Genomic DNA, 26652 nt, shown 5'->3' with positions numbered 1-26652 from the left:
ACAGCTGTGAAACTGGTGAAGTTCCTCCTTCTAAAACCGAACGCTTGGCCAAGCTTGGCCACCAGCAATGACACGATATGGCTGCCTTAAACTGAGTGTTTTCGGTGCCTTTTAAAGTATTTTCGGATACCGTCATTTGTACTTCAAAGTAGTCCTTTTTTCAGTTTGTTGCGTTGAGATGGAATCATATGTTTCAGTTTTCCATCCAAAGGCAAAAAAAGCACACAGATTTTAGAGAGGAAAAACATGTATGCTGTGCGCTGATTCAAAAACAGAAAAAACACACACTCAGTGGCATCTATGCAACATATATATATAGTGAGAACGTCATAGTGGTTGGCAACTAAACTTTACCCGACAGAAAATGATCATTTCTCATATACTGCCATTCTTGATCTTTGATTCAAGACGCAAAAATATAAGAGTCCACCACTTCCTCGGTCCCCACCCCATCCCACCTTGGTCAAGAGGCCAAGAGCCAGGAGAGCAGGAGACCGGGGCAGGCCTGCTTCTGCCCAGCCAGGAGACCTTGGAAAAAGCAGTCTCCCAGCCCCAGTTTCCTTATCTGTAAAATGGGACCCAGGCTGGGTTTTGCGGTGAATGGAATGACATCTCAGCGTAAGCACAGGAAATTTCTCTGAAAGACCCAACACAAACTCCGGGCCGTGACGGCAGTGAGGAAGTATAAGGCACAGGCTGGGAGCTCGTCAACCAGAATGGTTCTTTCTTTAACTCCTGCCCTCCTTCCCAGACATCCACGCTGTCCACAAGAAGCTCCTTCTTTGGTTTAATAAGATGGTCATGCTTTCTGAATTCCGAAACACTGAACCTATTTTGGTTCAAGGAAACAAAGATGCCTAAGGCTCGGCCCCCTGCTCCTCTGAAGCTATTTTTCAGGAAGCAACTACTAGGACTTCACATGTATATCTGTCCCCACACTGAAATCCCCAAAGCTGTCACTCCAGCATCATTAATATAAGAAAGAAAGAAGGAGAAACCATGAAATTGCCTAGTTGGTCCTGCAAGTGCACAGGGCAAGTCTTCCCACAGGGCAAGGGATGCCTGGGTGTTGGGGGTCTCCACGGGGCTTTGCGGGGGCATCACCTGTACTTCAGACCTCTCTGGCTTCCTCCTTCCAGGCGTCCTGTATGCTGACCTTCTCCACTTACCTACCAGTGGATTCTCCCAGGAAAATAATCTGCTTTCTTTTTTTTTATTGGAGTAGAGTTGATTTACAATGTTGTGTTAGTTTCCAGTGTACAGCAAAGTGTTCAGTTATACATACATATATATTCTTTTTCAGATTCTTTTCTCTTATGGGTTATCACAAAATACGCAGTAGATTTCCCTGTGCTGCACAGTAGGCCCTTGTTGTTTATCTCTTTTATATATAGTAGTGTGTATGTGTCGATCCCAACCTCCCAACTCATCCCTGCCCCCTCCTTCCCCTTTGGTAACCATATGTTTGTTTTCTATGTCTGTGGGTCTGTTTCTGTTTTGTAAATAAGTTCAAAAATAATCTGCTTTCTAAAAGGGGCAGCTGGCGGGGAAAGTGCTATTTTGTGCCCCTGGTCTAGTCCTTGGCCGTTTTCTGCCGGTACTAACCTGCCACCTCCTGCATGGTTTTGACACACCCAGCTACTTGATGGGCCCTTCAGGGCGCAGATTTCCTTCTCTAGCTGCCAAGATCGTCAGCATGAGGTCAGATCACTACTCCTCCCCCACCCGGCCTTAGTCAATGCTCCTTGACTGTTCTCTCCTGCTGGGCTCCAAGCCTTTAAGCAACATCAACTGCGGAACGGAAGGGAGATGAGTGAGTGAGTGTGTGTAGGTGAATGTGTGTGTATAAAACTCAGCTCTAAGTACCTCTCCAGCGTCCTTCTATGTTGAGACAAATTCAAATCCTAGCCACTCATTTTAAGAAATGCTAAGCAATGCATGAACAAAACCCAAAACAGCAGCTATTTTAACATGCTTCCCTTATAAAAGAATTTAAAATTCCATACAAAAAGATATGAGATCAGAGTAGATTTAGATACACACCCAAGTGAAAAGCAATCTGTGTTTTGTTTTTTTTTTAATTAATGCTTAAAACTTACAGTAAATCAGATTACAACAAGATTTCAAAGATAGAGGATTGGCCTTTCTTTGGTTAATGTTTTCCCCAAAATCTGACCTCACCTGAAATTCATAAGATCTCTTTCTTTCTCTCTCTCTCTCTCTCTCTCTCTCTCTCTCACACACACACACACACACACACACACGCACACACACACACACACGCAAGACAGCAATTCTACTAAAAGCAAGCAATTCATGTCAGGGCCGTAGTCAGTACTGATTTGATTCATTCTATGTCAATGATAGGCTAGCAGAGTTGGTTAGCATCCTATGAAGGGAAGCAAGGTTACAGGTCTCATCTCTACAAGGGCTACCTTGTCACTGTACCCTCGCACGAAAGAAAAAGACTGAAGTTTGTGAACCTTCCGGACGCACATGTGTATCACCAGGTAGACGGGGTGAGAGTGCAGATGGGAAACACACATCCATCCTTCCCTGTACCCTCTAGACCTCTGGGCTGCCAACCCCTAACACTAGGCCAGCCACCTGTTCCCTCTGCTCTGCTAGAAGCTGCCACGAATGGATGGGGTTTATGGATGCAGTCATAAAATGACCCTGCCTGACGACAGCTGGGCCCCCGATGCGACTAGACAACCCTCCTCACGTGTCCTCAGCACCTTTTCCCATTCCTCACAAGAGATCTGCCTGGCCTACAACCGTCCCCGGTACTTTTCTATCATCCTTCACTGAGAAAATGGGAAAAAGCGGGAGCAGCAACCTTAATTTCCCTCCCCGCCCCCTCTAGTTTTATCCACAGATTCTACCCAGGAGTCCCATGTTTCTCAGATGAAAGGTTCCCTTTCCACCTCATCCCCCAGAGCAGAGATTCACAGTCTGAATGCACACTGGAACCACCCAGGAGCTTAAACTACTAGCCCCGAGGCCAGAGCTGCGGATCCCAATGTCCTAACTGCAGGCCGGCTGGAGAGGCACTGTGCCCAGGGCACCTGCACAGCCTCACCGCTCAGCATCACCGTCCCTACACCTCTGCTCCCTCTTCCTTCACCGCCCTGCACCTACAATCAGACTCAGACCTTCCATCCTAAAAGCACATTCCCTTAAACCTGCCTCTATTTCCTGCTCCAGCAGCTGTTTCTCCCCTTTCCTTCCTTTAAAGAGTGACGCGCTCACGGCACCTCCCCTTCCCACGCTCCCATACGCCTATACTTACATCCGCTGTGTCTTGCCCTCCAGTCCACCTTGCTCTTGACAGCTGCATGCGTTTCAAGTGCCAACTGCCAGAGACGGTGTTTTCTTCCCAGCCCTCAATCTTCCTGGCCTCTCTGACACATTGGAAGCCACACCCCTCTCCCCCCATCCTAAAAACCTCAGCCTCTTTTTTTTTTTGCTGTACGCAGGCCTCTCACTGCTGTGGCCTCTCCCGTTGCGGAGCACAGGCTCCGGACGCGCAGGCTCAGCGGCCATGGCTCACGGGCCCAGCCGCTCTGCGGCATGTGGGATCCTCCCGGACCGGGGCACGAACCCGCGTCCCCTGCATCGGCAGGCGGACTCTCAACCACTGCGCCGCCAGGGAAGCCCAGCCTCAGCCTCTTTGGTCCTGGTCCTCTATCTCAATCTCTTCTTCCCCATCCCATGTTCCTGCTGAGTCTTAGCTACAGACATGGTCCTTTCTCCAGCCCATTCCCTCATTCCTGTTGCCTTTACCACCTACCTTCCTCTGAGATGAATCTCGAATCTTTATCATCAGGCCTCATCTTTCTCCTGGCCTCTGGATGTTCAGTTCAGATAAACACCGGAAATCGAACCATTTACAACCGGATTACTTCCTCCAAGGCGTGCTCATTTCTCTGTCCACAATCCTACTTTCTTCTTTGCCTTCCTCTGCATGGTGTCCTTTGCCCTCCACTTCGCCACCAGGTCACTGCAGCCTCCTGATGGCCGGGATGCCTCCCTTCTCCCCCCCCCAGGGCAAGCCATCCTTCTCACCACGGACCAACGTGTTATCTTTACACAGATGACACCCTACCACTCCCCTCTTCCCATTTTCCTTAAGGATAAAGCCCAAACTTCTGAGCTGTGCATTCATGGGCCTCTACCATATGGACTCCATATGCCTCTTCAGTAGCATTTTCAATCATCAGGCTCCCTACCCTCAACCCATGCCCATCCAATAAGCAACCTACATTGACTGGAATCAATTCCCCAAATCACCAAGAACGTCCTTACTTCCAAGTGGCTGCTTACATAGCTCCCTCTACCTGGAACATCTTTCTTCTTTATTTTATCCTCCAGCCCTCACCGTCCAGAGTCCTGTCTACCCCTGCCTTAACCAATTACATTTAAAAGATCTAATTCAAGTGAGGAGACTTTCCTCGATACTCGGTAGGTATCATTTATACTGCACCAAATCAGTGTGGTTACACCTTCACTTATAAGTATCTTTAGAGCAGAAAGCATATTTTATTCAAGAATGTTGACTACAGGCGGGACATCAGGAAAATAGAACCTTTCATTTATAATTGCCTGGACTTGGGTGCAAAGGAAACTCGGGAAACTCAGATGCTCCAGGGTTTTCTATATTTTCTTTCCCTGCATTCGGTCCCCAACCTCTTCCTGAGCTTTGTTCCATATGGGTATGCTTAAGAAAAAAAAAAAAAGAAGAAGAAAAGGTTCTTATTAGACAGAAATCCCCTGGGCAGGGCCTAGACATGAAAAGTTCTATTGTATGCGCCATTCCCCAAGACACTCCTGTGGGGAAAAAGGGAGGAAGTTCGAATTTCTCTGGGGGCTGGCAAATTTTCTGTGCGTATTGTCATCACTCTGGTGAATGTGTATCTCCCCAGACAGAAAGGCAACAAAATGCTGGATGATCTGAAATTTGGAAAATAAACAAGAATCATGTCTCTAAATTATTTCCAAAAGCTTTAGGCAACAGGTTGTAGGCATGCTTTTAAGTGTATGAAGTTGAGGCTTAAGGAGCTACTGGAATTACACCTTTGAAGGCAACACTTCCTATCTTCAAAGGCACGAATATTCTGCTACTTGGTGTCCTTAAAGGTGTCTGTGATTCGCCTCTCTTTATAAGTTCTGCTGGATCCACGTGCATCATAGCAACATGGCACACACCAAACTGACACCGGACCTTTCACAGATCTCTCTCTTCCACTTGGCCACAACCAACATCCACTTACATCCTCTACGCCTGAGTCGTGAGTGAACCAAGGTTACTCCAAGGTCAAAAGTGAGAGTACCAAGATTCCTTTGGCCTTTTCCATTGAATCAATCTTCTCGCAACAACAAACAAACAAACAAATAACAGAGACCCTCAACCCACTCCTAATCCTTGATCCTGGCACTGACTGATTTCAGTAGAAAAAGCCACCACGTAACAGATACCACTGTCAAGGCACAGAGAGGGCAGCTGCTGGCGCCTGATAAAAACCTAGCCTGATGCCAAGAAGCTGGAGCATCAGATCTGTCCTGAGAGAATACAAGAGGTATTTACATTAACCCAAGTACTTATCGATGTACCTGCAACTTTCAATTCAACACAGATGAGACAGAAGTAAAACTAAATTGCTTCCAGGACATGTTAAAGTATAAAAGGTGAAAAGAAAGCAAACACCTGTTAGGTCTTGCCAACTGTGATTTCCGACGTATTTTCTTATAAGTGACAGATTTTTTTTGTTGTTTGTTTGTTTTTGCGGTACGCGGGCCTCTCACTGTTGTGGCCTCTCCCGTTGCGGAGCACAGGCTCTGCACGCGCAGGCTCAGTGGCCATGGCTCACGGGCCCAGCCGCTCCGCGGCATGGGGGATCTTCCCGGACCGGGGCACGAACCCGCATCCCCTGCATCGGCAGGCGGACTCTCAACCACTGTGCCACCAGGGAAGCCCTAAGAGACAGATTTTTTAAAAAATACTTCTGAAGATGAATGCAGAACGCGGGCGCCAAAGAGAGTGTGCATTTATGTGCGCTTTGATGTATGTCTGGGAAGAGAGTAACCTTGTGAAAATGAGGCAGAAAAGCAATCAAGGCTGTTTCTTATAGCCAGTAGAGTTACAAAGCCTAGATAAGCTCGCTGAATATATTCCAAATAAAATCCCAAAGGGGAATCTTTTCATCATGACATATTTCAGAGAATAATATAAGTAACATCAGGATACCCACCGCCCAGATTTAACACATGTTAATATTCTGCCACATTTGCTTAAAACCTTTTCTCTTTCAAGAAGTAAGATGGTACAGATACATCTGAACCCTCCCCATCTCATTCCCCTTCCACTCTCCTCAGAGGCAACCTCTATTGCTGAAATTAATTGCATCCGTTCATGTTTTTATACTTTTACTACGTATGGATGAATTCATAAACAAGTAGCTGCAAATTTTAAAAGAAGTCCTAAAATTCTTCTAGAAGCAAAAACTTGGAAAAGAGCCAAGAAGCATTTGAAAAGGAAGAATCATAAAAGATAACGGCACTCTCAAATAAAATATATGTCATAACGTCTGAGAGTGTGGTACTTACTGGCTAAAGAACAAACAGGTCAATAGCATAAAAGAGTTCAGAATAAGAAGCTATAAAATATTTTAAGGCAATGTCAGATATAGGTATCATTTCAAAATCAGTGAGAGAACAACTACTAAATAATTATTTACCCTCAAAGAAGTACAAATTTTTAAAAACGTTTCCAACAGACACAACAGAGTCTTCACAAAAGAGCATATTAAGATGACCAATACATACCTAAAAAGATGCTTAACTCCCTTAGTCATCTGGAACCAATTAAAACCACAACTGAATACTACACAGCCAACAGAATGGCCAAGATGAAAAATACAGAAAATACCTAGTTTGGCAAGAATGAGGAAAAATTCTGTACAACCACTTGGGAAAACTACTGAACAGTATCTATTAAAGCTAAATATATGCAGCCCTAGGATGCAGCAATTGTATTCTAGGTACGTAACCAACAGAAATGTGCACACAGGTCCACCAAAAGGCAGGTACCTAACAGCCAACCCTCCTCACGCTGGAAACCATCCAGGTGCCCCTCAGCAGTAGAAGGGCTGAACAGAGCCAGCCCTTGGAGCCGGAGAAGTAACTGACCAGGACGTGAGACATCCTTTCCAGACACTGGTAGTGGTGGGGTTTTTTGGGGATTATTTTTATTTTATTTTTTTAACTTTATTTTATATTGGAGTATAGTTGATTAACCATGTTGTGTTAGTTTCAGGTGTAGAGCAAAATGATTCAGTTATACACATTCATGTATCTATTCTTTTTCAAACGATTTAAATTGTTACATAATACTGAGCAGAGTTCCCTGTGCTATACAGTAGGTCCTTGTTGGTTACCCATTTTAAATATAGCAGTGTATACATGTTAATCCCAAACTCCCTAACTATCCCTCCCCTCCCTTCCCCCCTGGTAACCATAAGTTTGTTCTCTACTTCTGTGAGTCCATTTCTGTTTTGTAAATGAGTTCATTTGTGTCATTTTTTTGAGACTCCACATGTAATGGGTATCAGATATCATACGATATTTGTCTTTCTCTGTCTGACTTACTCCACTCAGTATGACAACCCAATCAAAAAATGGGCAGAAGACCTAAATAGACATTTCTCCAAAGAAAACATACAGATGGCCAAGAGGCACGTGAAAAGATGTTCAACATCGCTAATTATTAGAGAAATGCAAATCAGAACTACAATGAGGTATCCCCTCACACCCGTCAGAATGGCCATCATCAAAAAATCTACAAACAATAAATGCTGGAGAGGGTGTGGAGAAAAGGGAACCCTCCTACACTGTTGGTGGGAATGTAAATTAGTGCAGCCACTATGGAGAACAGTATGGAGGTTCCTTAAAAACCTAAAAATAGAGCTACCAAATGATCCAGCAATCCCACTCCTGGGCATATATCCAGAGAAAAACTGGTAGTGTTTTTTTTCTTGATCCGCGTGCTGTTTACATGATGTGTTCACATCGGGAAAATTCATCAAAGCTGCTCACTTACACTATATGAACTCTTCTCTCTGCATATTACACTTCAGTGAAAAACATTTTAAAAATGAGGTGACGTTTTCACCAATCATATTTTCTTTAAAAAGATTTCACTCGTATTAATAAGCATTTCTGAAAGTGAGCACACATCAACAGCTGATGGAAATATAAGTTGCGACATTTCTTGGAGTTAATTTGATAAGAGGTATTCAAAGCATACAGATTGTTTAAGGATTTTCACCACATCCTTATTTACAAGTGGAAGAAGAACATAAATGATAAGAGGAGTGGGTGAATAAATTACATCCCCATTAAAGTCAGGTTGGAGAAAAGTAGCACATGACATAGGAATATCCCCCAAACATATGGTCACCTGAACCTGTAGGACTTGACACAGAAAATGGAGGAAAAAAACCTGAAAATATACCAAAATGTTAACCAAGGTTATCTCTGGGTGGTGAGATTCCCGGACACGCCCATGTTTTTCTTTGTGCATTTCTAAATTTCCCAATGAGCAGGTATTCCTTTTATAAAACTCAACACACACAAAAAAAAACTTCAAGAGAGAGGAAAGCAGAGAATAAGAAAGGTAGTTCTAAGGTCTCGGGCTGTGGTGAGCACGTCCTTCACTGCCCATACCCCTTTACGTTCCACTTTCACTGAAACGCTTTCGAAAATGCATTATGATTATGATTTTGGACACTTGGAAGCACAGCTTGTGGGATCTTGGTTGCCCGGCCAGGGACTGAACCCAGGTCCTTGGCAGTGAGGGTGACGAGTCCTAACCACTGGCCTGCTGAGGAATTCCCTGAAAATGCATTATTTTAATAATTATAGTATAAGGAACCATCTCACCTTCCTTGGAGGGTGCAGCATCTCCCCAAGGCAACCTGCGAAGGGCGGTGTCTTCTGGCCTTTGACTCTGCCCCCTTCCCTGGGCTGTATCTGAACAGCTCCCCCCTATAAATTCCATTCTCAAAAAATAACGACAAATATGGGTTACTTGAGAGATGCAGTGTTTAGGAGACTAGCAATCAAAGTTTATTGTATTCTTGGTTTTGTTTCTTTTTTTTCCACTCCAGAGTTTAAAGCGACTAAATTAGCATCAAAGAAATTTGCTAAAGCTCTCAGCGAGGCCGTGATAAAATGTAACGACATCAAACCAGATGCCAAACAGAGAACTAGGCAGACCCCTCTCGGAGGATGTTTGGGACGTTTAAAAGAGGACTGTGGTCTGGGAAGAGTTAGTCTCACTCAAGAGTCAAATGTTCCTTCCAGCCATGCCCAAGTACTCCCAGGAAGACCAGTGCAGGAAATCAGGTCAGTAACGAATGATACCAGGTCTAAATCAAGGACACGCACATCTCAGATTTCAGAGGATCCACTGCTTTTGTGGCAACTCTGTGTAATTATCCGCAATTCAGTCAAAACGGGGCAAAAATCTCCCTACCCGTGCACCTGAAACTAATAGCTATAGACAGCCCTCCAAAATACTTGGTATTATTTTGACTTAACAGTATGACCACACATCTTGGCCTAAACACAATCTTCGGTAGCTTTTAACCCAAGAGGGACACATACATGTGACTGATATAGATTAAAGAGAATGGTGGATTTCCCTTTTTCAACTGAGATTATGTTAACTCATCCCTTTCAAGTGCCTCTCATCTACCTGACATCTTTCCTGTCTTTTTTCACTCTTCTAAATTCCTAGGGAACCTTAGGTGAATGTCACAGACACAAGAGTTTCGTGGGGAAAAGCTCTTTAAATCAGATACTCAAGTTCCTCGTTTAAAACAATAAAGTGGGGCTTCCCTGGTGGCGCAGTGGTTGAGAGTCCGCCTGCCGATGCAGGGGACGCGGGTTCGTGCCCCAGTCCGGGAAGATCCCACATGCCGCGGAGCGGCTGGGCCTGGGCCCGTGAGCCATGGCCGCTGAGCCTGCGCGTACTCCGCAATGGGAGAGGCCACAACAGTGAGAGGCCCGCGAACCGCAAAAAAAAAAAAAAAAAAAAAAAACAATAAAGTGATGTGGAAGCAGTCTTTTGACTTCCTAATGTGTGGCCTCTATAAAGTAAGCTGGGTCACGACTATGGTTATCACATCACATATTACATGAGAAAGATTCATTTTCATCTCCCCTCACCCTTAAGAGGCTCTCTTCTCATAGACCATCATCCTTTCAAAGAGCAATTCTAATCATTCAATCAGTATTTCCCTGAAGGAAGTCAGAGCTCCAAAGCCTGCCTGCAGACCAGTGGCTCTGGCAAATACTAGGTTACAAGTCTCTTTAAGAACCTGAACAAAGGATATAGGCTCACGCCCATAAAGTCTTGCATAAAGTAATTTCAGAGGGTTGGCCCATTCTCTGAAGCATGAACCTCAAGGGTTCCTGGATTCCCAATGAAGCCCCCATGCTGTAAAAGATGGTTCACTCCTCTTACATGCCATGCTGGCCTAGAGACATCAGCCACCAGACTCAATGGTACTTATTCCTGAGGGCATGGTGCTAGGAGCTAGGCTTTCCTAGGGTGTGGGACACTGACATCACCTTCATGAGAAAGAGTTTCTCTAAAAATTTAACTCTCAAGGACCTACTGCATAGCTCAGGGAACTATATTCAATATCTTGTAATAACCTATAATGGAAGAGATTCTGAAAAAAGAATCTATCTCTATATATAGATATATATACATGTATATGTGTGTGTGTATATATATATACACATATATGTAAAACTGAATCACTTTGCTATATACCTGAAACTAACACAACACTGTAAATCAACTATACTTCAATAAAAATTTTTTTAATTTAACTTTTTTAAGCACATATAATCTCTCACTTGTAACTAAAAATAACCCCCCCACCCCCAGTTAAAACAAGGTACCAAATTATACTAGCCCTTACATGTAAGATTTGTACTTGTATCATTAGTATACTCACGTATCATGAAGTTTTCATATTTATTTTTATTTTATTTTATTTTTTTGCGGTACGCGGGCCTCTCACTGTTGTGGACTCTCCCGTTGCGGAGCACGGGCTCCGGACGCACAGGCTCAGCGGCCATGGCTCACGAGCCCAGCCGCTCTGCGGCATGTGGGACCTTCCCACACTGGGGCACGAACCCGCGTCCCCTGCATCGGCAGGCGGACTCTCAACCGCTGCGCCACCAGGGAAGCCCGAAGTTCTCAAATTTAAACACTGACTTTCTCCGCACCCTCCTCCCACGCCCCCAGCAGTGTGAAAACCATTGATCCAGTCTAGTCTAGAATAGAAACAGAACAGTATTTTGTAGCCTGGTCCCAGCAAATATAACCACTTCTTTCTTAAGGTAAAAAAGGGTTTTTTTTCTTCTCAGCAACACGCTCCCGATCCTGAACTTCCTGAAAGATCAATAAGCAAAAGGAACATCTTTTAAACTAAATTATACAGTCTTCTTCTTAAAAAAAAAAATACAAAAAAGACTTCTGAAGTCTTTTCTTCAAAGGACAGGGATGAGAGATTTGCAAACCACCTTCTTATCCTTCTTTTGCCTTATTGTCTGTTTTGCTCGAAAGAGAATCAAGATAGAGATATTTTTCAGCTATTTTAGCTAGATGAAGGCCGAGTAACAGGTACACACAGAATCTGTGCCCGTCTTCAGTCTGAAAAACCCAAATCAAACCAAACAGGAGACCACCGCATGCTGCACCAACACTAGACACAGCAAGAATAAGCATCAATAAAATTTTTTAAATAAAAATGAAATAAAATAATTCCTGCTACCAAACTGTACACTACCACTCTCCTATTACCCAAGATTTAAAAATCTGGGATTCCCCAATATTCAACCAATATATATGCTGATACGCGTGTGTATGTGTACATATTTATAGACATCTTTTTTTCAATTCACCCAATTTTGGGGGTCAAGCTGATGGATGAAAATATTCTCAATTTGTGTGAAAGTGATCAAAGAAAATGCTTTCAACTGATGTGAAAAAGTTTCCCGTTAAGACGGTAGCTATTTTTCTCAAGCATGATTCCTTTTAATTGCGGAAAAGAGCCCAAAGGCTTTGTCAAGGGGCACATGTTTTCTATAAATCAAAACATAAATAAATGTGAGCTTATTTCACTAGGCGTACATATGGTTTTTGCTAAGCAAACTCTATTTATAAAACATTGTTAGCCTCCACCGGAACTGCTGTCAACATTTATAGGAAAGGAACTTTTCTACTGCTCTAAATCTTGCCAGAATTTGAAAACAAGCCTAGAAACATTAGTTTTTTTAAAGACAGATTTGATTTAAACTTAATGTGAAATGGGCCACTGTGTGTTTTCTAGTTTTTAAATGCTTGGAAGAAATCTTCAACTGAATATTAGATTCCTGTTTTACCAGAAAATGTTTACATTGCTGGAAGTCCCATTATTTTAACCATGCCTTTGTTGTATTCTTTCTAGAAGTTCTCTTTTGGTTACGGGCAAGAGTCTGGGATTATTTTTCTTATCACTGCCAATAGAACAAAAATATTCTGTGAAAGGGGAGTCTTTGACATCCATTAAAGCTTAGTATTCATAATTGCCTCACCATCTCTTCCCAAAGGCTCATTTGCATGATCACTTCTCTTTAGATACTCACCCTACACTATAAACACATTTATCAGTCCTACTCAGAGAGCAGTTCTCAAAATGAAGTTCTCTATGAAAGAAATTAGCTCTAAGCAAGCAGGAGGCAATAGTCCTTGACAATCAACAGCAAAGATAGAAGGTAACAGTCACTTTAATGTAATTCACATTCTCCATTTTCCATTCAACTTTTCTTCCTTGGGCTGCAGAGCCTCCCAAAACAGAATTTTTTTCAATGCTTTTGCAATCAATCCCCACCCCAGGTGGATCTAAGCCAATAGTTACAGTACAGTCAAGAGCAGTTCCAGAAAGAGATCTCTCAGGCTCTCTCTCGGTTTTTTATGATTTTCTTTCAAGCTGCATCTTCCCCAGTTGTAAGATTTGTCACCTCTTGGCATGAAATGCATTTGTTTTTCTTTTTCAATGGCAAGAGGAAAAATGTTAGATAGTTCCATAAAAATAACTAAAAGAACTTAAAAAGTCCTAAAATCATAAATTTCCAAGGTAATAAAATATTTAAATATATTTAACGTTGACCTAACATGTAATTACCTATATATGCTTAAACGGCTTTGGAAACAATGGAACTGTTTTCACTCTCAAATACTATCCCAATTTAAATTCCCAAATACTTACCCCAATTTATATAGCGAACTCTGCTTCTCTGCAGTATACTTAAAGGGGAAGACTGCTTATAAAAGGCAGCCATGGTTCCAATAAACTTAAAAAAAAAATAGACATAGATAGATAGACAGATCCAGAAGAAAAAGATATCATTTTTTATATATCATTTTTATATATCATTCTTTTATCTTTTTATATATCTTTTTTAAATATATCATTCTTTTCTCTAATTTTACAGAAATGAAGAGCTAGCTACCCTAATGGTAGACACTAATGAATTGGAAATGATAAGGAAAGGCAGAATTCTCTAGAACTTCTGTACCTAATCAATCACCAGAGACCAGTGACATCATTAGAGCCTTTGATCACAGCTCCTCTTTCAAGCTCAGATGGGACTGGATTGATCCTTGCTGGCTCTGAGAATGGAGAAACACCTAAGAATACAATTCACCATGAAACATGAGAGTCATCAGCATCTCTTCCCCTCCTTGGAGAGGAACAAGAGAGCACATTCCAAAGCAGCCCAACACCAAACAATAGAGCCCCCTCATTAAACCCAAACCGAATTCCCATCTTACTAGGATTCCCAGAGCGCTTTAAGAGAGGGACAGACAATAAGCTACGTTTCCTTCAGTTTGGTCCTCCTCGCCCACTATACCCACCCAGGACAAGCCCCAAATCCCTTCACCCTAGGGGTGGAGGAGAGAATCTGGGGATTTTTTCCCCCATTCTCCCCATTACAAAAGCACTTCATTCAGAACTGCCCTTTCTACTTGTGAATTTCACTTTATAGGTCTTTACTAAAAATGCTGGTGACTTGGACAAAAAGACAGTCTTCAGATACAACGCTGGCTTTCTATAATTTCAAAATACTTGGATTGCAATCACTCATAATGTTCTGATCTGAAATGGTCCCTTGGGTAAGGAAAACTTTTCATCGACCTTGACGACTTGAGTTCCATAGTTGTTTGTTTTTTCCCCCCCCCTCCTTATTGGTAATCCGAATCTAATTGCGTTTCGGGAACACTGGTGGGGGGCTGGGTGGGAAATGTAGTTTATTATCTCCCTCATCAGATGATCAATGATTTCATTAATAAGACAGATAACAAAACTGTCATATCATCGACACTGTTATGAAAGATGATCCTAGCCTCCCGCTCCATTTTCCAAGGTCCGGGGTTTTCTGTGGCAGCTCTGAGTCCATTCAATATTTTCCACAGACAGAGAAAAGTGAAAATCCATTTTGAAACCAATTTCAATTAGGATCCAGAAGCTGTTATCACAGGTGTCGCAGAATGGGCCCGTAAGTGGAAATGTCGCCTATCCATTCTGAAATGAAACCTTATCAGGCACTACAAAGATGGCTGGGGACAGCCTATCTGTAAATTACTTTTCGTCCTGTGTTAACTCAACCTTAGTCCTGTCATATGGAATTCTTTCCATCTACTAGTAATAATCTAATGACTAACTAGACACAGCACCCAAATGGCTTTCAGTCGGACAGGGCTGTCCCCTGAAACATGGGTATAAAAAAAAAAAAAAAAAACCACACTCGGGCCAGTGGGCCAGCAAAGGGCTAGGCGTGCTTTAAATGATAGAACTAAAAGTTTATTATGGGAAATAAAAGAAGCCCCGTCTCCACCCATTGCATTCCTGGTGATTTTTCAATTGCAAACTCCAAGGCCCCGTGATTTCATTAATGCAGCACCCAAGTCGGGAGGCTTTTCTCTCACATCTTTCAGACTCCTTTTAGCAAATTATCCCATGACGGCGGATTTATTCAGTCAAAGACCTCGGACTTTGAGAGGCAACAAAAGAATCAAGAGACTTTCTGGTCCACCTGCCTGGCGAATGATGAGGCAGGGAAAAGTCTCCCCCAGAGAAACCAATCAAACCATTGTGTGGCACAGTCAGACCTTTTCAACTGTCAAGCCAGAGAGCAGGGGAAGAGATGAAAGAACGCAGGATGAAGCTACCATTTACGGAACCATGTGGGAATGGTCTCCTAAGATTTAATAATTGGGATGGAACTCAACTTTCTACAACTAAAGGGGGAAAAAAAAAAAAAGAAAGAGACCAAGAAGAGGAAAGAGTCAAAGAAAGAGAAAAAAAAAAAAAAAAGAGTGAAAAAGAACAGCAGCCTAAGTCAGAGTAAGAATAACTTTTATAGAAAAATTTCCCCTACCTGAGATGAAGTCCTATCTATAAAAGTAAAGGGGAAAAGAATGATTTACCAAAAAAAAAAAGAGAAAGACCTAACAAAGCCTTGGATACTTTCCTTCTAGGTTAGAGCTGCATTAAATGTTCTCATTCTAACACACTCCTGCTCATTCATGGTACAAAACAACAAAAACAAAAAAACCCTCATTAATATGACTGCCTTGTAGTTTTAAGTATAAAATGGCATCTTCAACTGGCCTAAAAGGAAACAATACATTGACTGGACACTCGAAAAAGACTCAGACTGGCAGAGACAGAAGGTTATATGTTTCTGGGCAGTGTTTAAGAACATGTTAGTTCTACTACTAATTCTATATGAAATATTTAGATAGAAAGGAAAAGAAAACTCACAGTGAGTATAGCGAACAGGATCTAAAAACTCACGGATTTTTTTAAAAACAAAAAACCCCATAACATCAAGCAACTTCTACAGTTCTAACGCTTTCTATTATTATCAGTGACTCATAAGGTAACTATTACTACACTGAGTTTAAAAACAAGTATTTGTCAAAATTTGGGGGGGACGGGCCTGGAACCGTTCGTTCTGCGCCCTGACTGTGGCGGTAATTACAGAACTTTATGGATCTGTCAAAACTCACTGAAGTGTACACCAAAAAAAAGTAAATGATGCTGTATGTAAAGTTTTAAAAACAGAAATTACAGCAGGGGGACTTGGCAAGATTTCCACGTAAATACGACAAAGGGAAGCGTTTTGCTTTCACCATCACCCACCTCCTTCTCTGCCTGGGACCCTCGTGGTTCCCAACACTCCCGGTCTCACCCTCTAGAAGCCCTGGAACAAAAGCCCTCCCCCCAAGTAGGGGCTCAAAGTGGTACCCAGCAGAAGGCCACCGAGATACTTCCCCAGAGAGACACTGCCCTCCCACAAGCTCCATTTTGGCCCCGAGTTTCAACTCTTTGGTTCCTGTTTCTGATTCTGACCAATTTCTCTCTGAAAATGTGAAATACTCACATCACTGGATCACAAGTAATCAGGGCAACCCAGAAACTTCCCACAAGCTGAACACATAATGCTGTGGCTTCTTTTCACTCCCAAGTCTGGAAAACTGTGGCAAGGAGGGGTTGAGATTTATTCCTGATTTCTCGGAGCACCCAAGAATTGTTTTCGGAGGAGAAATCCAATAGCTATACGCAAGAGAGAAGAGCAGCCTTGCCCTCAGCGAAGCCCATTGCACAGAATTACTGACTTTATCCCATAATGGGAAGGCGTATTTATGAATGAGGGGTAGGCCTGAAAATGTGATTCTTTAAATCCAACTTGTGCCAATTTCAGGATCAGTGATTTGAGGTACTGTTTCCTGATCCCAGCTCCTATCATTTCCTTGTCTGTGAAGCTAGGTCCTGATGGCCCCCACATTTTAAAGATTTTCTGTAAGCCAACACCCTCTAACTCTCTCCATCGGATTCAAGCTTAACCATGCACAGATTATTAACAAATGATGTTGTGTTGAAAGGAGTGAGATGAAAAGTGTCACTATATTAAATCCTGCCAGATTTTATCCAGAAGAGGCTATTACCATTCCTAAAAATAGCTACCATGTTTGAGTCCTTACTGTGCCAGCCTCAGAGATGTTAAGTTATTAGCCCAAGATCACACAGTGATAAAGGGGCGGAGCCAGGGTCGAACCCTGGCATCCACACCACTGCTGCTCTGCACATGCCCCCTGCCCCACTGAGCCGAGGAAAGTTCCGGCAGGTCTGTGTACTGTGTAGGCTGGGGCCCTCCAAGCCCAAAATACTAAAGGAGGATGAGGTGGAGGCAGGGAAAAGACAAACCAGGTGCCATGTCGAAAAGTTTCAAGTGTTATGTGGAAGGTGGGAGGGATGAATAAATGGGGCATAGGGAAACTTGAGGGGTGCAACTAGTCTCTAATGGCAGCTACAGGACATTATATATTTGTCAAAACCCATAGGACACACAACACAAAGAATGAACCCTCATGGAAACCATGGACTGTAGTTAATCATCGTGTATCTATATTACTTCCTCAATTGTAACAAACGTATTACACCATTACAAAATGTTAATAGGGGAAACTGGGAGGGGGGGAAGGGGTATATAAGAACTCTGTGTACTTTCTGATCAATGTTTCTGTAAATCTATAACTTCTCTAAAATATAGTCTATTGATTAAAATAGTAATAAATAAAATAAGCCTCCCCAAACCAAGTGTTATTAGGTAGCTCCCCAAAGGACACAAGATCATATGGAAAGATGGAGGGCAGAGTCGCATTTGAGAAGAAGGTAAACATGCAACGTGCCCCGATGTTAAGAATAAAGGTCATTCTATGCAGGAGCAGTGTGAAGGCAAGGAGTCCTTCCAACTGGCTACAGCACAGGTTATAGATGGGAAAGCCGAGTCGCAGTAAATCAGATTGGAGAGACTGGAGAGGCAGACTGGGGTCTGATTTTGGAAGATAACTCAATATTAAGCGAAGGATTTTTTTTTTTTTTTTTTTGCGGTACGCGGGCCTCTCACTGTTGTGGCCTCTCCCGTTGCGGAGCACAGGCTCTGGACGTGCAGGCTCAGTGGCCATGGCTCACGGGCCCAGCTGCTCCGCGGCACGTGGGATCCTCCCGGACCGGGGCACGAGCCCGCGTCCCCTGCATCGGCAGGCGGACTCCCAACCACTGTGCCACCGGGGAAGCCCTAAGCGAAGGATTTTGAATTTTATTTTATAAGTAGCTGGGAATCACTGAAGGTTCTAGAGTAGGGGTGTGGCATAACCGTAAAAAGATTAATCGGGTAAGAGCAACTCCATGAATCAGGGCCGAGCGATTGGAGAGAAGGCCACTTTAACTGTCTAGGCATGAGGTAGTGAGGTTTGAAATAGCATTGTGCAGTAGGGTGGCCCAAAGGGACACGTGGGTGAATAATTACAGAGGAAAATCTACCAGGACCTCAAAACTGGTAGGACACGGGAAGCCGGAGGTTGGAAGGGGTCAGAGGTGACCGTGGGGTTTCAAGCCTGGATGACCACAGGAAGCTGATACACTCAGCCAAAATAAGAAGACAGAGGTTGCCAGGTAAAGGAACACATGAGTCTGGAGCTCAAAAGAGTCAGCGCTCTTACGAGAATCAGATTATTTGCCATGAGTTAGTTGGCTTAAAAACATGAAAGCTCTTTTAAAAAGCATAAAATTTAATGCAGCACAAACTACCCTATAAATGGGTACCACAACCTGAAAGGAAACAGTTTACCCCAAAAGAAGACTCAAGAAAAGGGATGTACCATATGCTGTTTCTAGTGTTAAGACATAATCAATGGTAGTTTTCAAGGTTAAAGAAATCAAAATAAATTTTCTCAAAATTGCCTTCCCTATTTTCTGGCTTGAGAAGGCATTTGGAAGGAAGGTAGAGAAAAAAAAAATTTTTAATAGCTCTTCCTTAAGATGTGTAAACTCGGTCATTTGGGGGCTCTGTGAAACACCTTGAACTATTTTTCGGAGAGTCCAGCAAATTTAAAATTACTTTTGCCAAACGTTTTCCCCTTAATTTCAAAACCTATGTATATTTTCAAGAAAACACAATCGTTTTGTTTTGGATTCATAACATTTAATTCATCCCCATGCTTTGTCTTAATAACGATGGCTAAGCTCTTACCGTGTGCAGTCCTACCAGAAAGGTACAGGCATTGCCTCACTTAATCCGCCTGGAGATCCTGTGAAGTGGGTCTAATTAGTATCTTGCTAAACAGATGAAGAAACTGAGACTTTGAGAAGTGAATTTGCCCACACGCACCAAGCTAGTCCTTGGTGTTGTCAGAACTCAGTCCAAACTTTCAACCCAAACCCCAGGGGTGCTCCTATCCAACACCCTACAGTGTGAAACCACGTTATCTGAAAGTCCTTTCCATCTATCTGTCCGTCTGTCATGTGCTAGGAAATGGGATGTGGCCAAGAAAAAAGGGATTGAACATCTAAAGGGACAGGAAACCTAAAACTCACAACCTACAGGCTTTCTGCTGTGAACTGTCCACCCACTTCTGAGCAGAATTAGGTACATAAACTCTTACCATAAAAAAGGACAAAAAGAGACAAGAGATCTTGGCGGTGAACAGCCGATGAATTCCCAACTCTTAACAAAATTCTGAGCTATCTTACTCCCAGCCAGGAGACCAACAGATATCCTGATTAACACTCATAGGAGTTACTGGACAGTTTGAAAGAAAATCACAAGGCCAGGAAGTGACCAAAAGTTAAAATTAAAAAAAAAAAAAATCTCCTACGTATTTGCAAACCACAACACTTTCCCCTTAGAAACCTCAAAGAATTTTTTTTTTAAGCAGAGGAGAACCAAGCCCTCCTTTTGAAAGAATCAAAGTGAACAGGGAACTTCCTCTCCATTATTAATCTATCAACTTTGGTTTCATATTGCATCACCATTAAGATAATTTCTGCTTTCTATCACTTTAAGGTATGTTCTCAATAACTATCAGATCTGATAAAAGATCCCCAAAGCAGGACCTACATATGCTTATTATTAGCTGCTTTCTCTTTTAAAGCAGAGTGGTAGGTTAATAAGAAATATCAGATTACTCCTTTAAAAAAAATCATAGGCCAAAAATGAAATAAAACATTTCACACTGAAAAGTCAGTATTTGCAAGTCATTAAAGGAAATTTTATAGGACAATGAGAATGTTTAATACATTGGAACACCTAGATTAAAACATGTCTATTATTTACAAAACACAATAGGCAGCTTGGAAAGTAATGAATCCATACCTGAAAGAAACAGATCATTAAGGCATTTTACTTAAGGTACTAGCATATTAACAGATTTGAGATTTTTAAGTAAACAATGACACCTAAGATATGAATGCACACTTTATATGTGAAAGACACCATCTTGGACGCCAGAAATGATCATCTACGTGTCAACTGCACTGAACAAATATTCAGAAAACTGAATGTCTTCTCTTTTGTCATTTATGTTTCATAAATAACACTAGAGCTTAAAATCAAACTATAACACATGAAGCAAACACTGTGGTTCCTGAGTAAGTATACTGAACGCTTCATATGTTGATACAGGTTCTTAAATGTTACAAAAATCAGTTTGGCTGTGTTTTACCCATAGAAGATTTAGAACAGTTTTTCACTTGTGTTATTTTAAATTTCAAGGTCTAAAGGCAAATCCTTCCTTAAAATGTCGTTTAAGGTTTTTGAACCATACATTTTGGTTCCTGTGTATGTGTGCGTTTAAACAGAACTCTGTATGACTGTTATTCTAGGAGTAGATACCTGGCTGAGAAAAGTAAGAAAACAGATCTGTAAGGACATGCAGAGGAATGTGCATGGTCTGGCTGGAAGGCTCACAATCAGGAATAAACTGCAGCACATAATGGCTGGAAAAGTTAATTAAGGCAACGTAACAGCGCCAATAGCGAAACGTTTTTGTTTGTTTTATTTTAATCTTGAAATTGTGGACGGGAGAAGAAATACACAGGTTACCTCCGTAATATATCTTGGTGAGGAACTCATTTTTCATTGTTCATTTACAAGTCTCTGAATTGCAGAACTTTGTAAGGAAAGCCTAAGAACCCCCTGGGAACAGTAGCAATTGGTACTACCTATTATAGGATCCAAGTAATTTTCACTTCCTTTTTGTGAAGGGCGTCAGTGGAGGTATCCAAGCCCTTCTGAAATGTTTGCAGAGAAAAGACAGAACGGGAGACAGACAGAATAGACGGACGGATGGATGACCATAGCAATGACAGTATACCAACCTTTGAAAGCCTGCCCCCCACACCAGCTCTTAAACCCAAACCAAACCACAGACCAAAGCCCCCAGACTAGCTGTGGGACCAGAGCTGAGAGCAAAGGGCAGCGTGCCACCAGGTAGAAGCTGGCAGAACAAAGAATTTGGGCCATTCCACACCCTCCTAAGCATGATCCTGGGGCCATAAAGAGGCTCTGAACTAGTTAGATGAATCCTGCTGAGGACTTCGTAAAAAAAAAAAAAATCATTACAATGATTCGCATTGCTTATGGAAAGCAATCACAAAGAAAAAGGTTTATTTGTTTCAATTTTTCCCACCTTTAAACTTGTTTGCTGGTTTTCCTGGAATCTTCCAGCAGGATTGCCATTGATATTTCAGAAACACCACTTCCATTTTTCTCTATTTGGTTGGCTCTTTATGTTACTCCAAAACAAAAAGGAGTCAATCTCTTACAAGAAATAGAACACTGAAAAAATGGTCAGAGCTCACAGGATTCTAGGACAGCTATCATTCACGCAGAAGCCCTGCAAACCTGACTAATGAGGTTTTTGCCCCAAGGTAGGACGTGTCTTACACCCATTTAGGAGGTACTTCAAGGACCCGAGCTGATCAGGGTGGGAAGCCCGTGGAATTCGGTTTCGGAGTCAGTTCTGTGGTTACTTCGGACTCAAGGACTAACTTTTATAAACCATGACTGTTTCTTCCCTGGATACTTGTTCCCCAGTGGCTTCCTGGCTGCTGGGCTGATTAGGTTAGTTCTGTTCCTGGTCACCCTAAGCAGGTTAATGGGCAGAACTCATGGTCAGAGCAGCTCCAGACAAAGGCAACGGCACCAAATATCTGCCCAGCAGGTGTCCAATGGCCAGAATCACCCAAGGGGCAGCACCTTCATAAGGACAGATCGCTATTGCTACTCCGCTGAAATTCCCAGAAAGGACAGTGGTTTACGGAGGCTCCACGTGGTGCAGCCTGTTCTCACGCACACACTTACACGCTCACTCACTCACACGCACTCACACTCACACACACTGCTATAAAAATCACCCAACGTCGATGTTGCGTTAAGCATGATATCCAGAAAGCGATTATTCCTACAAATTTGCTATTAAAATTACCAAATCACCTACATGGCACAGACTGATTCTATTTCTGAAATAGACGTGTCTAATTTTTTACAAATTCCAGAGAAAAGAAACAAGGGCCACAGCTTGCTTTTTTAAGGAGAAAATATGCCTTCTATAACCTCATCACAGGAATAATGCAAAAATCTGGCTCTATTAAAATAAGCTCTAGTCCTGAGTTGAAAGACCACGAATCAAGAAAGAAATATAGTTTCGTATGTATGTAAAGTAAATTCATTATTTTAACTCAGACATAAATAGATCTCCCTGAAGGATCAATTCAAAATGGGACTCATTAGCCGAAAGGTTTAATGCCAGCCCCTCCCCTGGCCCGGTCAAGCCAGCAGTGCGCACTGGTGACATCGGGGAAGGAGAAAAGTGAGCAGCACACACTGTGGACCAGGATGGGCACAGAGGGCAGGGCCAGGCAATGCCACAGTTCAGACAGGAAGGTGCAGCTTTTTTATTGGATGTCTGCCCTCACAGCCTACACTTCTGGGCTGTTACCTTCCAAAGCAGATTCTCACTCTCCCATTGTATGTAAAAAATTGGAGGGCCTTCCCTGGTGGCGCAGTGGTTTAGAATCTGCCTGCCAATGCAGAGGACACGGGTTCGAGCCCTGGTCTGGGAAGATCCCACATGCCGCGGAGCAACTAAGCCCGTGCGCCGCAGCTACTGAGCCTGCACGTCTGGAGCCTCTGCTCCGCAACAAGAGAGGCCGCGATAGTGAGAGGCCCGCGCACCGCGATGAAGAGCGGCCCCGGCTCGCTGCAACTAGAGAAAGCCCTCGCACAGAAACGAAGACCCAACACAGCCAAAAATAAATTTAAAAAATTATAAAAAATAAAATTAAAAAAAATTGGAAATCAGCCTAGTCAAATCTTTTTGGAATAAATAAAATATAAATGCACAGGGAGGGAGGGCGCAGGTTGGCTCAGCAGATGCAAAACCTTGTACCCAGGTAGGCAGTGTCCAGGACTGAGACCAGCCCATTCTTCCTAAGGGCACATGGCAAAGCGGAGAGCGATTCGCAGAGGCCAGGGTGGCTATGAAATCTACAAAAAGCCAAGGCGCTGCTGGCCTTCCAGAGCCGAAAGGCAGGGAAAGGAAGTGAAGGTTACTCTTTACTTATTCAGTCTGTTTTTACCAGAGGGGGCTCTGGAATTTATTTTCAGTGCTCCATGCTTGAATTGAAATGCCTCTCAACACTTTGCTTAAAATATTAAAACATACAGCATGTAAAACAGTTGGCTTTCTGTATCTCTAAACGCAAATTAAGGACGTTAAATTTTTATATGCCAACAGCAAAACCTGCAACTCAGAAACTAGATGAGGCTCAACCGTTAACAACTTTTAAAATCCTTTCGAGCGGACTCCTTAGGGTTTGGGGTCTGCAGGGGACCCTATCACTAATTTGGACAAGGCAACTCTTGTGTCTTTTGTAATAACTGATAACTGATTATCCTGACGAGTAGAGACTTTCCATGGGAAATGCAGAGTATTTTGAACCCCAGCCAGACTCATCAAGATGATTTCCAAAATGCCAAAACAGGAACTTCCTATAATAAATAACCTATCACATTTACATCTCGAATTAGCAAATCTGGAAGAAAACGTGTAGTTTCAGCGCCAAAACAGAGATGGCTACAGCCTGGCCACCCCGAGCCCGCACCCCAACCTCCACCTCCATCTGCGCTCTTCAGCTCTCAGAGCACAAACACGGGTCCAGGTGCAAATGCTCAACTCGCAAGGAATGCAGAGCACAGAAAAGGACTGTAGGCTTGACTGTTGGTAATCCCCGTGGCCGCTCACCATTGGAAGTGGTGCTGGAGGCCACGGCTTTCTCGCTGACGTCTGATCGAGTGGAGTATTTCACTATGGAATTCTCCACTTTCTTCTTCTCAGTGGTCGTGGAGCTCTGGGACTGGGCCTCCATGACGCCTTCTCATTACTTCAGCTCTGGGCGACCAGGAACCCCTACAAAAACAGCAGCGCCATCAATTTCAAATAAGAAGGGGAAAAAGGAAATCCCACTCCAAAGGCCACTTCACCTGTCACCTGAGGAGGTGCCTGGAGCATCAGCTAATTCAAAATCTGGAAGCCCCTTACCCGCTGGCTTTCTTGCAAAAAGGCCTCAAAGTGCTAGTAACAAGCCAGGCGAATTCTGTCTACACGTGCAAAAGGAGGAGAAAGGGACTCGTCCATAATGTGGGACTTCTCCCAAAATCCTACTGGGCATTTGTTATTAAATGGTCTAAATATCTCCATCTTCAGCTGTGTTTACGGTGAGAAATCCAAGCGTCACATTACTCCTTCAAGCCACATCTACAAATGTCTCCGACACTTATAAGAAAGTGGCCACTTTTCTATGAAGGGGCAGTAGGACAACTTTCCAAGCCAGGGAAGTTTTTTAGTTATTAGTTAGATGTTTTAAAGAGTGACCGACAATTTCTCCCATCCAAGCCCAACTCCAAATTCTGAATCAGAGAATTCTGGTCGATGATTTTGCTTCCCTCACCAAGATATGTGAATCGCAACATGCCTCTTAAACCTAATTCTTTCAGGAAAGCCATACACTTTAAGCTTTCTTAAAACAGCAGAACGTTTCCATTCATTTAAGTTACATTTTTAAAACAAACAAAGGTGATAGAACAACACACTCTGGATCCCACAGGAAAAGGCAAAAGATCACCCACAGCAAAGGCTGGAACCACTTAAGAAATATTAAAACTCAGCTAAAGGCAAGGGCAGTTAGTCTGTCTTTCACCAGCTTCATTCATGTGATAATCGCCCTAACTCATCATTCATCAATTTTCACTCTGTTTGGTTCACGTTCTTTTTTGGCAGTCATGATCTACACCTACAAAGAATACAAGAGAAGATGACAAGTCTCCTCTCTAGCACGTTTCCCTCAAGCTCTCTAGATTGTGGGCATTTCTTCCGTGGAGTCACCTGCCTGTTTTCTACATTTAGCGGAGGCCACCGTGTTCCATCAAAACAAGGATTAGAGAAATAAAACAAGCGAGTGCTTCACAGACTAAAAGAGTTAAAGTACCAGACGGAAGATTTTTAGTCATCCTTAACTCAAACTTGCAAGGGAACTGCAATCTGGGATAAGTAACTGGAAAAGCTGAAGGCCCAGAGGCCTCATGGCCCTGGAGCACCAGTTCTTCCAGTAAGTTCCATTTCTTTTCCTTGATTATCCAGTGGCATTCACCGTAAAACACACAAGTTATTTACAACAGCTTTTCTAGAATAAAAAAGACAAAAAGAAGCCCTAGGTTAAATGTACATATCAATTACAAGATCCACTCTGAATGCAGAAACATCCCTCAAAGAGTCCCCATAGGGGCTTCCCTGGTGGCGCAGCGGTTTAGAGTCCGCCTGCCAATGCAGGGGACACGGGTTCGTGCCCCGGTCCGGGAAGATCCCACATGCCGCCGAGCGGCTGGGCCCGTGAGGCATGGCTGCTGAGCCTGCGCGTCCGGAGCCTGTGCTCCGCAACGGGAGAGGCCACAACAGTGAGAGGCCCGCGTACTGCAAAAAAAAAAAAAAAAAAAAAAGAGCCCCCATAGATCACAACAGTGAAGGAATATAGACCTTCTTTTCTCAAGGCTGCCACCGTACACAAGTCCACAGGGGAGGGCCTGATTGGCACCCCCTGGAGTTGTCCAGTGCCTCAGTTTCCTCATCTGTCACATGACAGTGTCACACAGTGGGACTTCACCTTGGAGGTGGGAATGGGGGGTGTCCAGTCCTCTTTAAGAATATGTTAAACCTTACGGACCCTCTCCCCCCAGAATCCCCTTAAGTGCACCAAAAACTGTCCATTTGATTTCCAAGGGATCACAGGCCCTCCAAACCAGTTAAAGAACCCCTGTAGGAGAAATTCTCAACCACCCCTTCTAGCTCTACCAATCTCAGAATGATTCTCTAAATTTTTTACATGCTCCCCCCAAATTGACTTAAAGATCATTTTTAAAGCATGCCACGAGAACAGTTCAACCCACTCCATGGCACTGTTTCTCAGCGTGGTACAAAAGCCACCTGCATCAGCCTTGTTTCGGTGCTTGCAAAACATTCAGAGCTGCAGGTCCAACCCCTGATGTCTCTGAGGTGACCACTGGAACCTTTATCTGAAACAGCACTGGTGACTATCAGCTTCAGTGAAGCTCGCAGACAACTGCTCTACCTATTTTTTGTTTGCTGCTCTGTACCCAGTACTGTAGGTGGTCCTCACTGAAGTCTTG

General features: G+C 43.1%; 1 protein-coding gene across 1 annotated transcript in view; it reads right to left on the bottom strand.

Moving 5' to 3' along the window:
- GLI3 (GLI family zinc finger 3) overlaps positions 1-25588 on the bottom strand; it is a gene marked incomplete at its 3' end in the record, with an annotated part of 271120 nt that extends 245532 nt beyond the window's left edge. Inside the window, exons 1-2 of the mRNA XM_082845989.1 lie at positions 25487-25588; positions 24215-24379 (exon numbers count right to left, since the gene is read on the bottom strand). Of these exons, the coding sequence (XP_082702115.1) occupies positions 24215-24338 (124 nt within the window). The 5' untranslated portion in view covers positions 24339-24379; positions 25487-25588. The remainder of the gene's footprint in view (positions 1-24214; positions 24380-25486) is intronic.
- Positions 25589-26652: the final 1064 nt, after the last annotated feature.

This window comes from Leucopleurus acutus (assembly GCF_964270905.1).
Source record: "Leucopleurus acutus genome assembly, chromosome: 9".
Classification (NCBI taxonomy): Eukaryota; Metazoa; Chordata; class Mammalia; order Artiodactyla; family Delphinidae; genus Leucopleurus; species Leucopleurus acutus.
The sequence above is the reverse complement of the archived record's forward strand: the minus strand, read 5'-3'. Positions and strand labels throughout refer to the sequence as shown.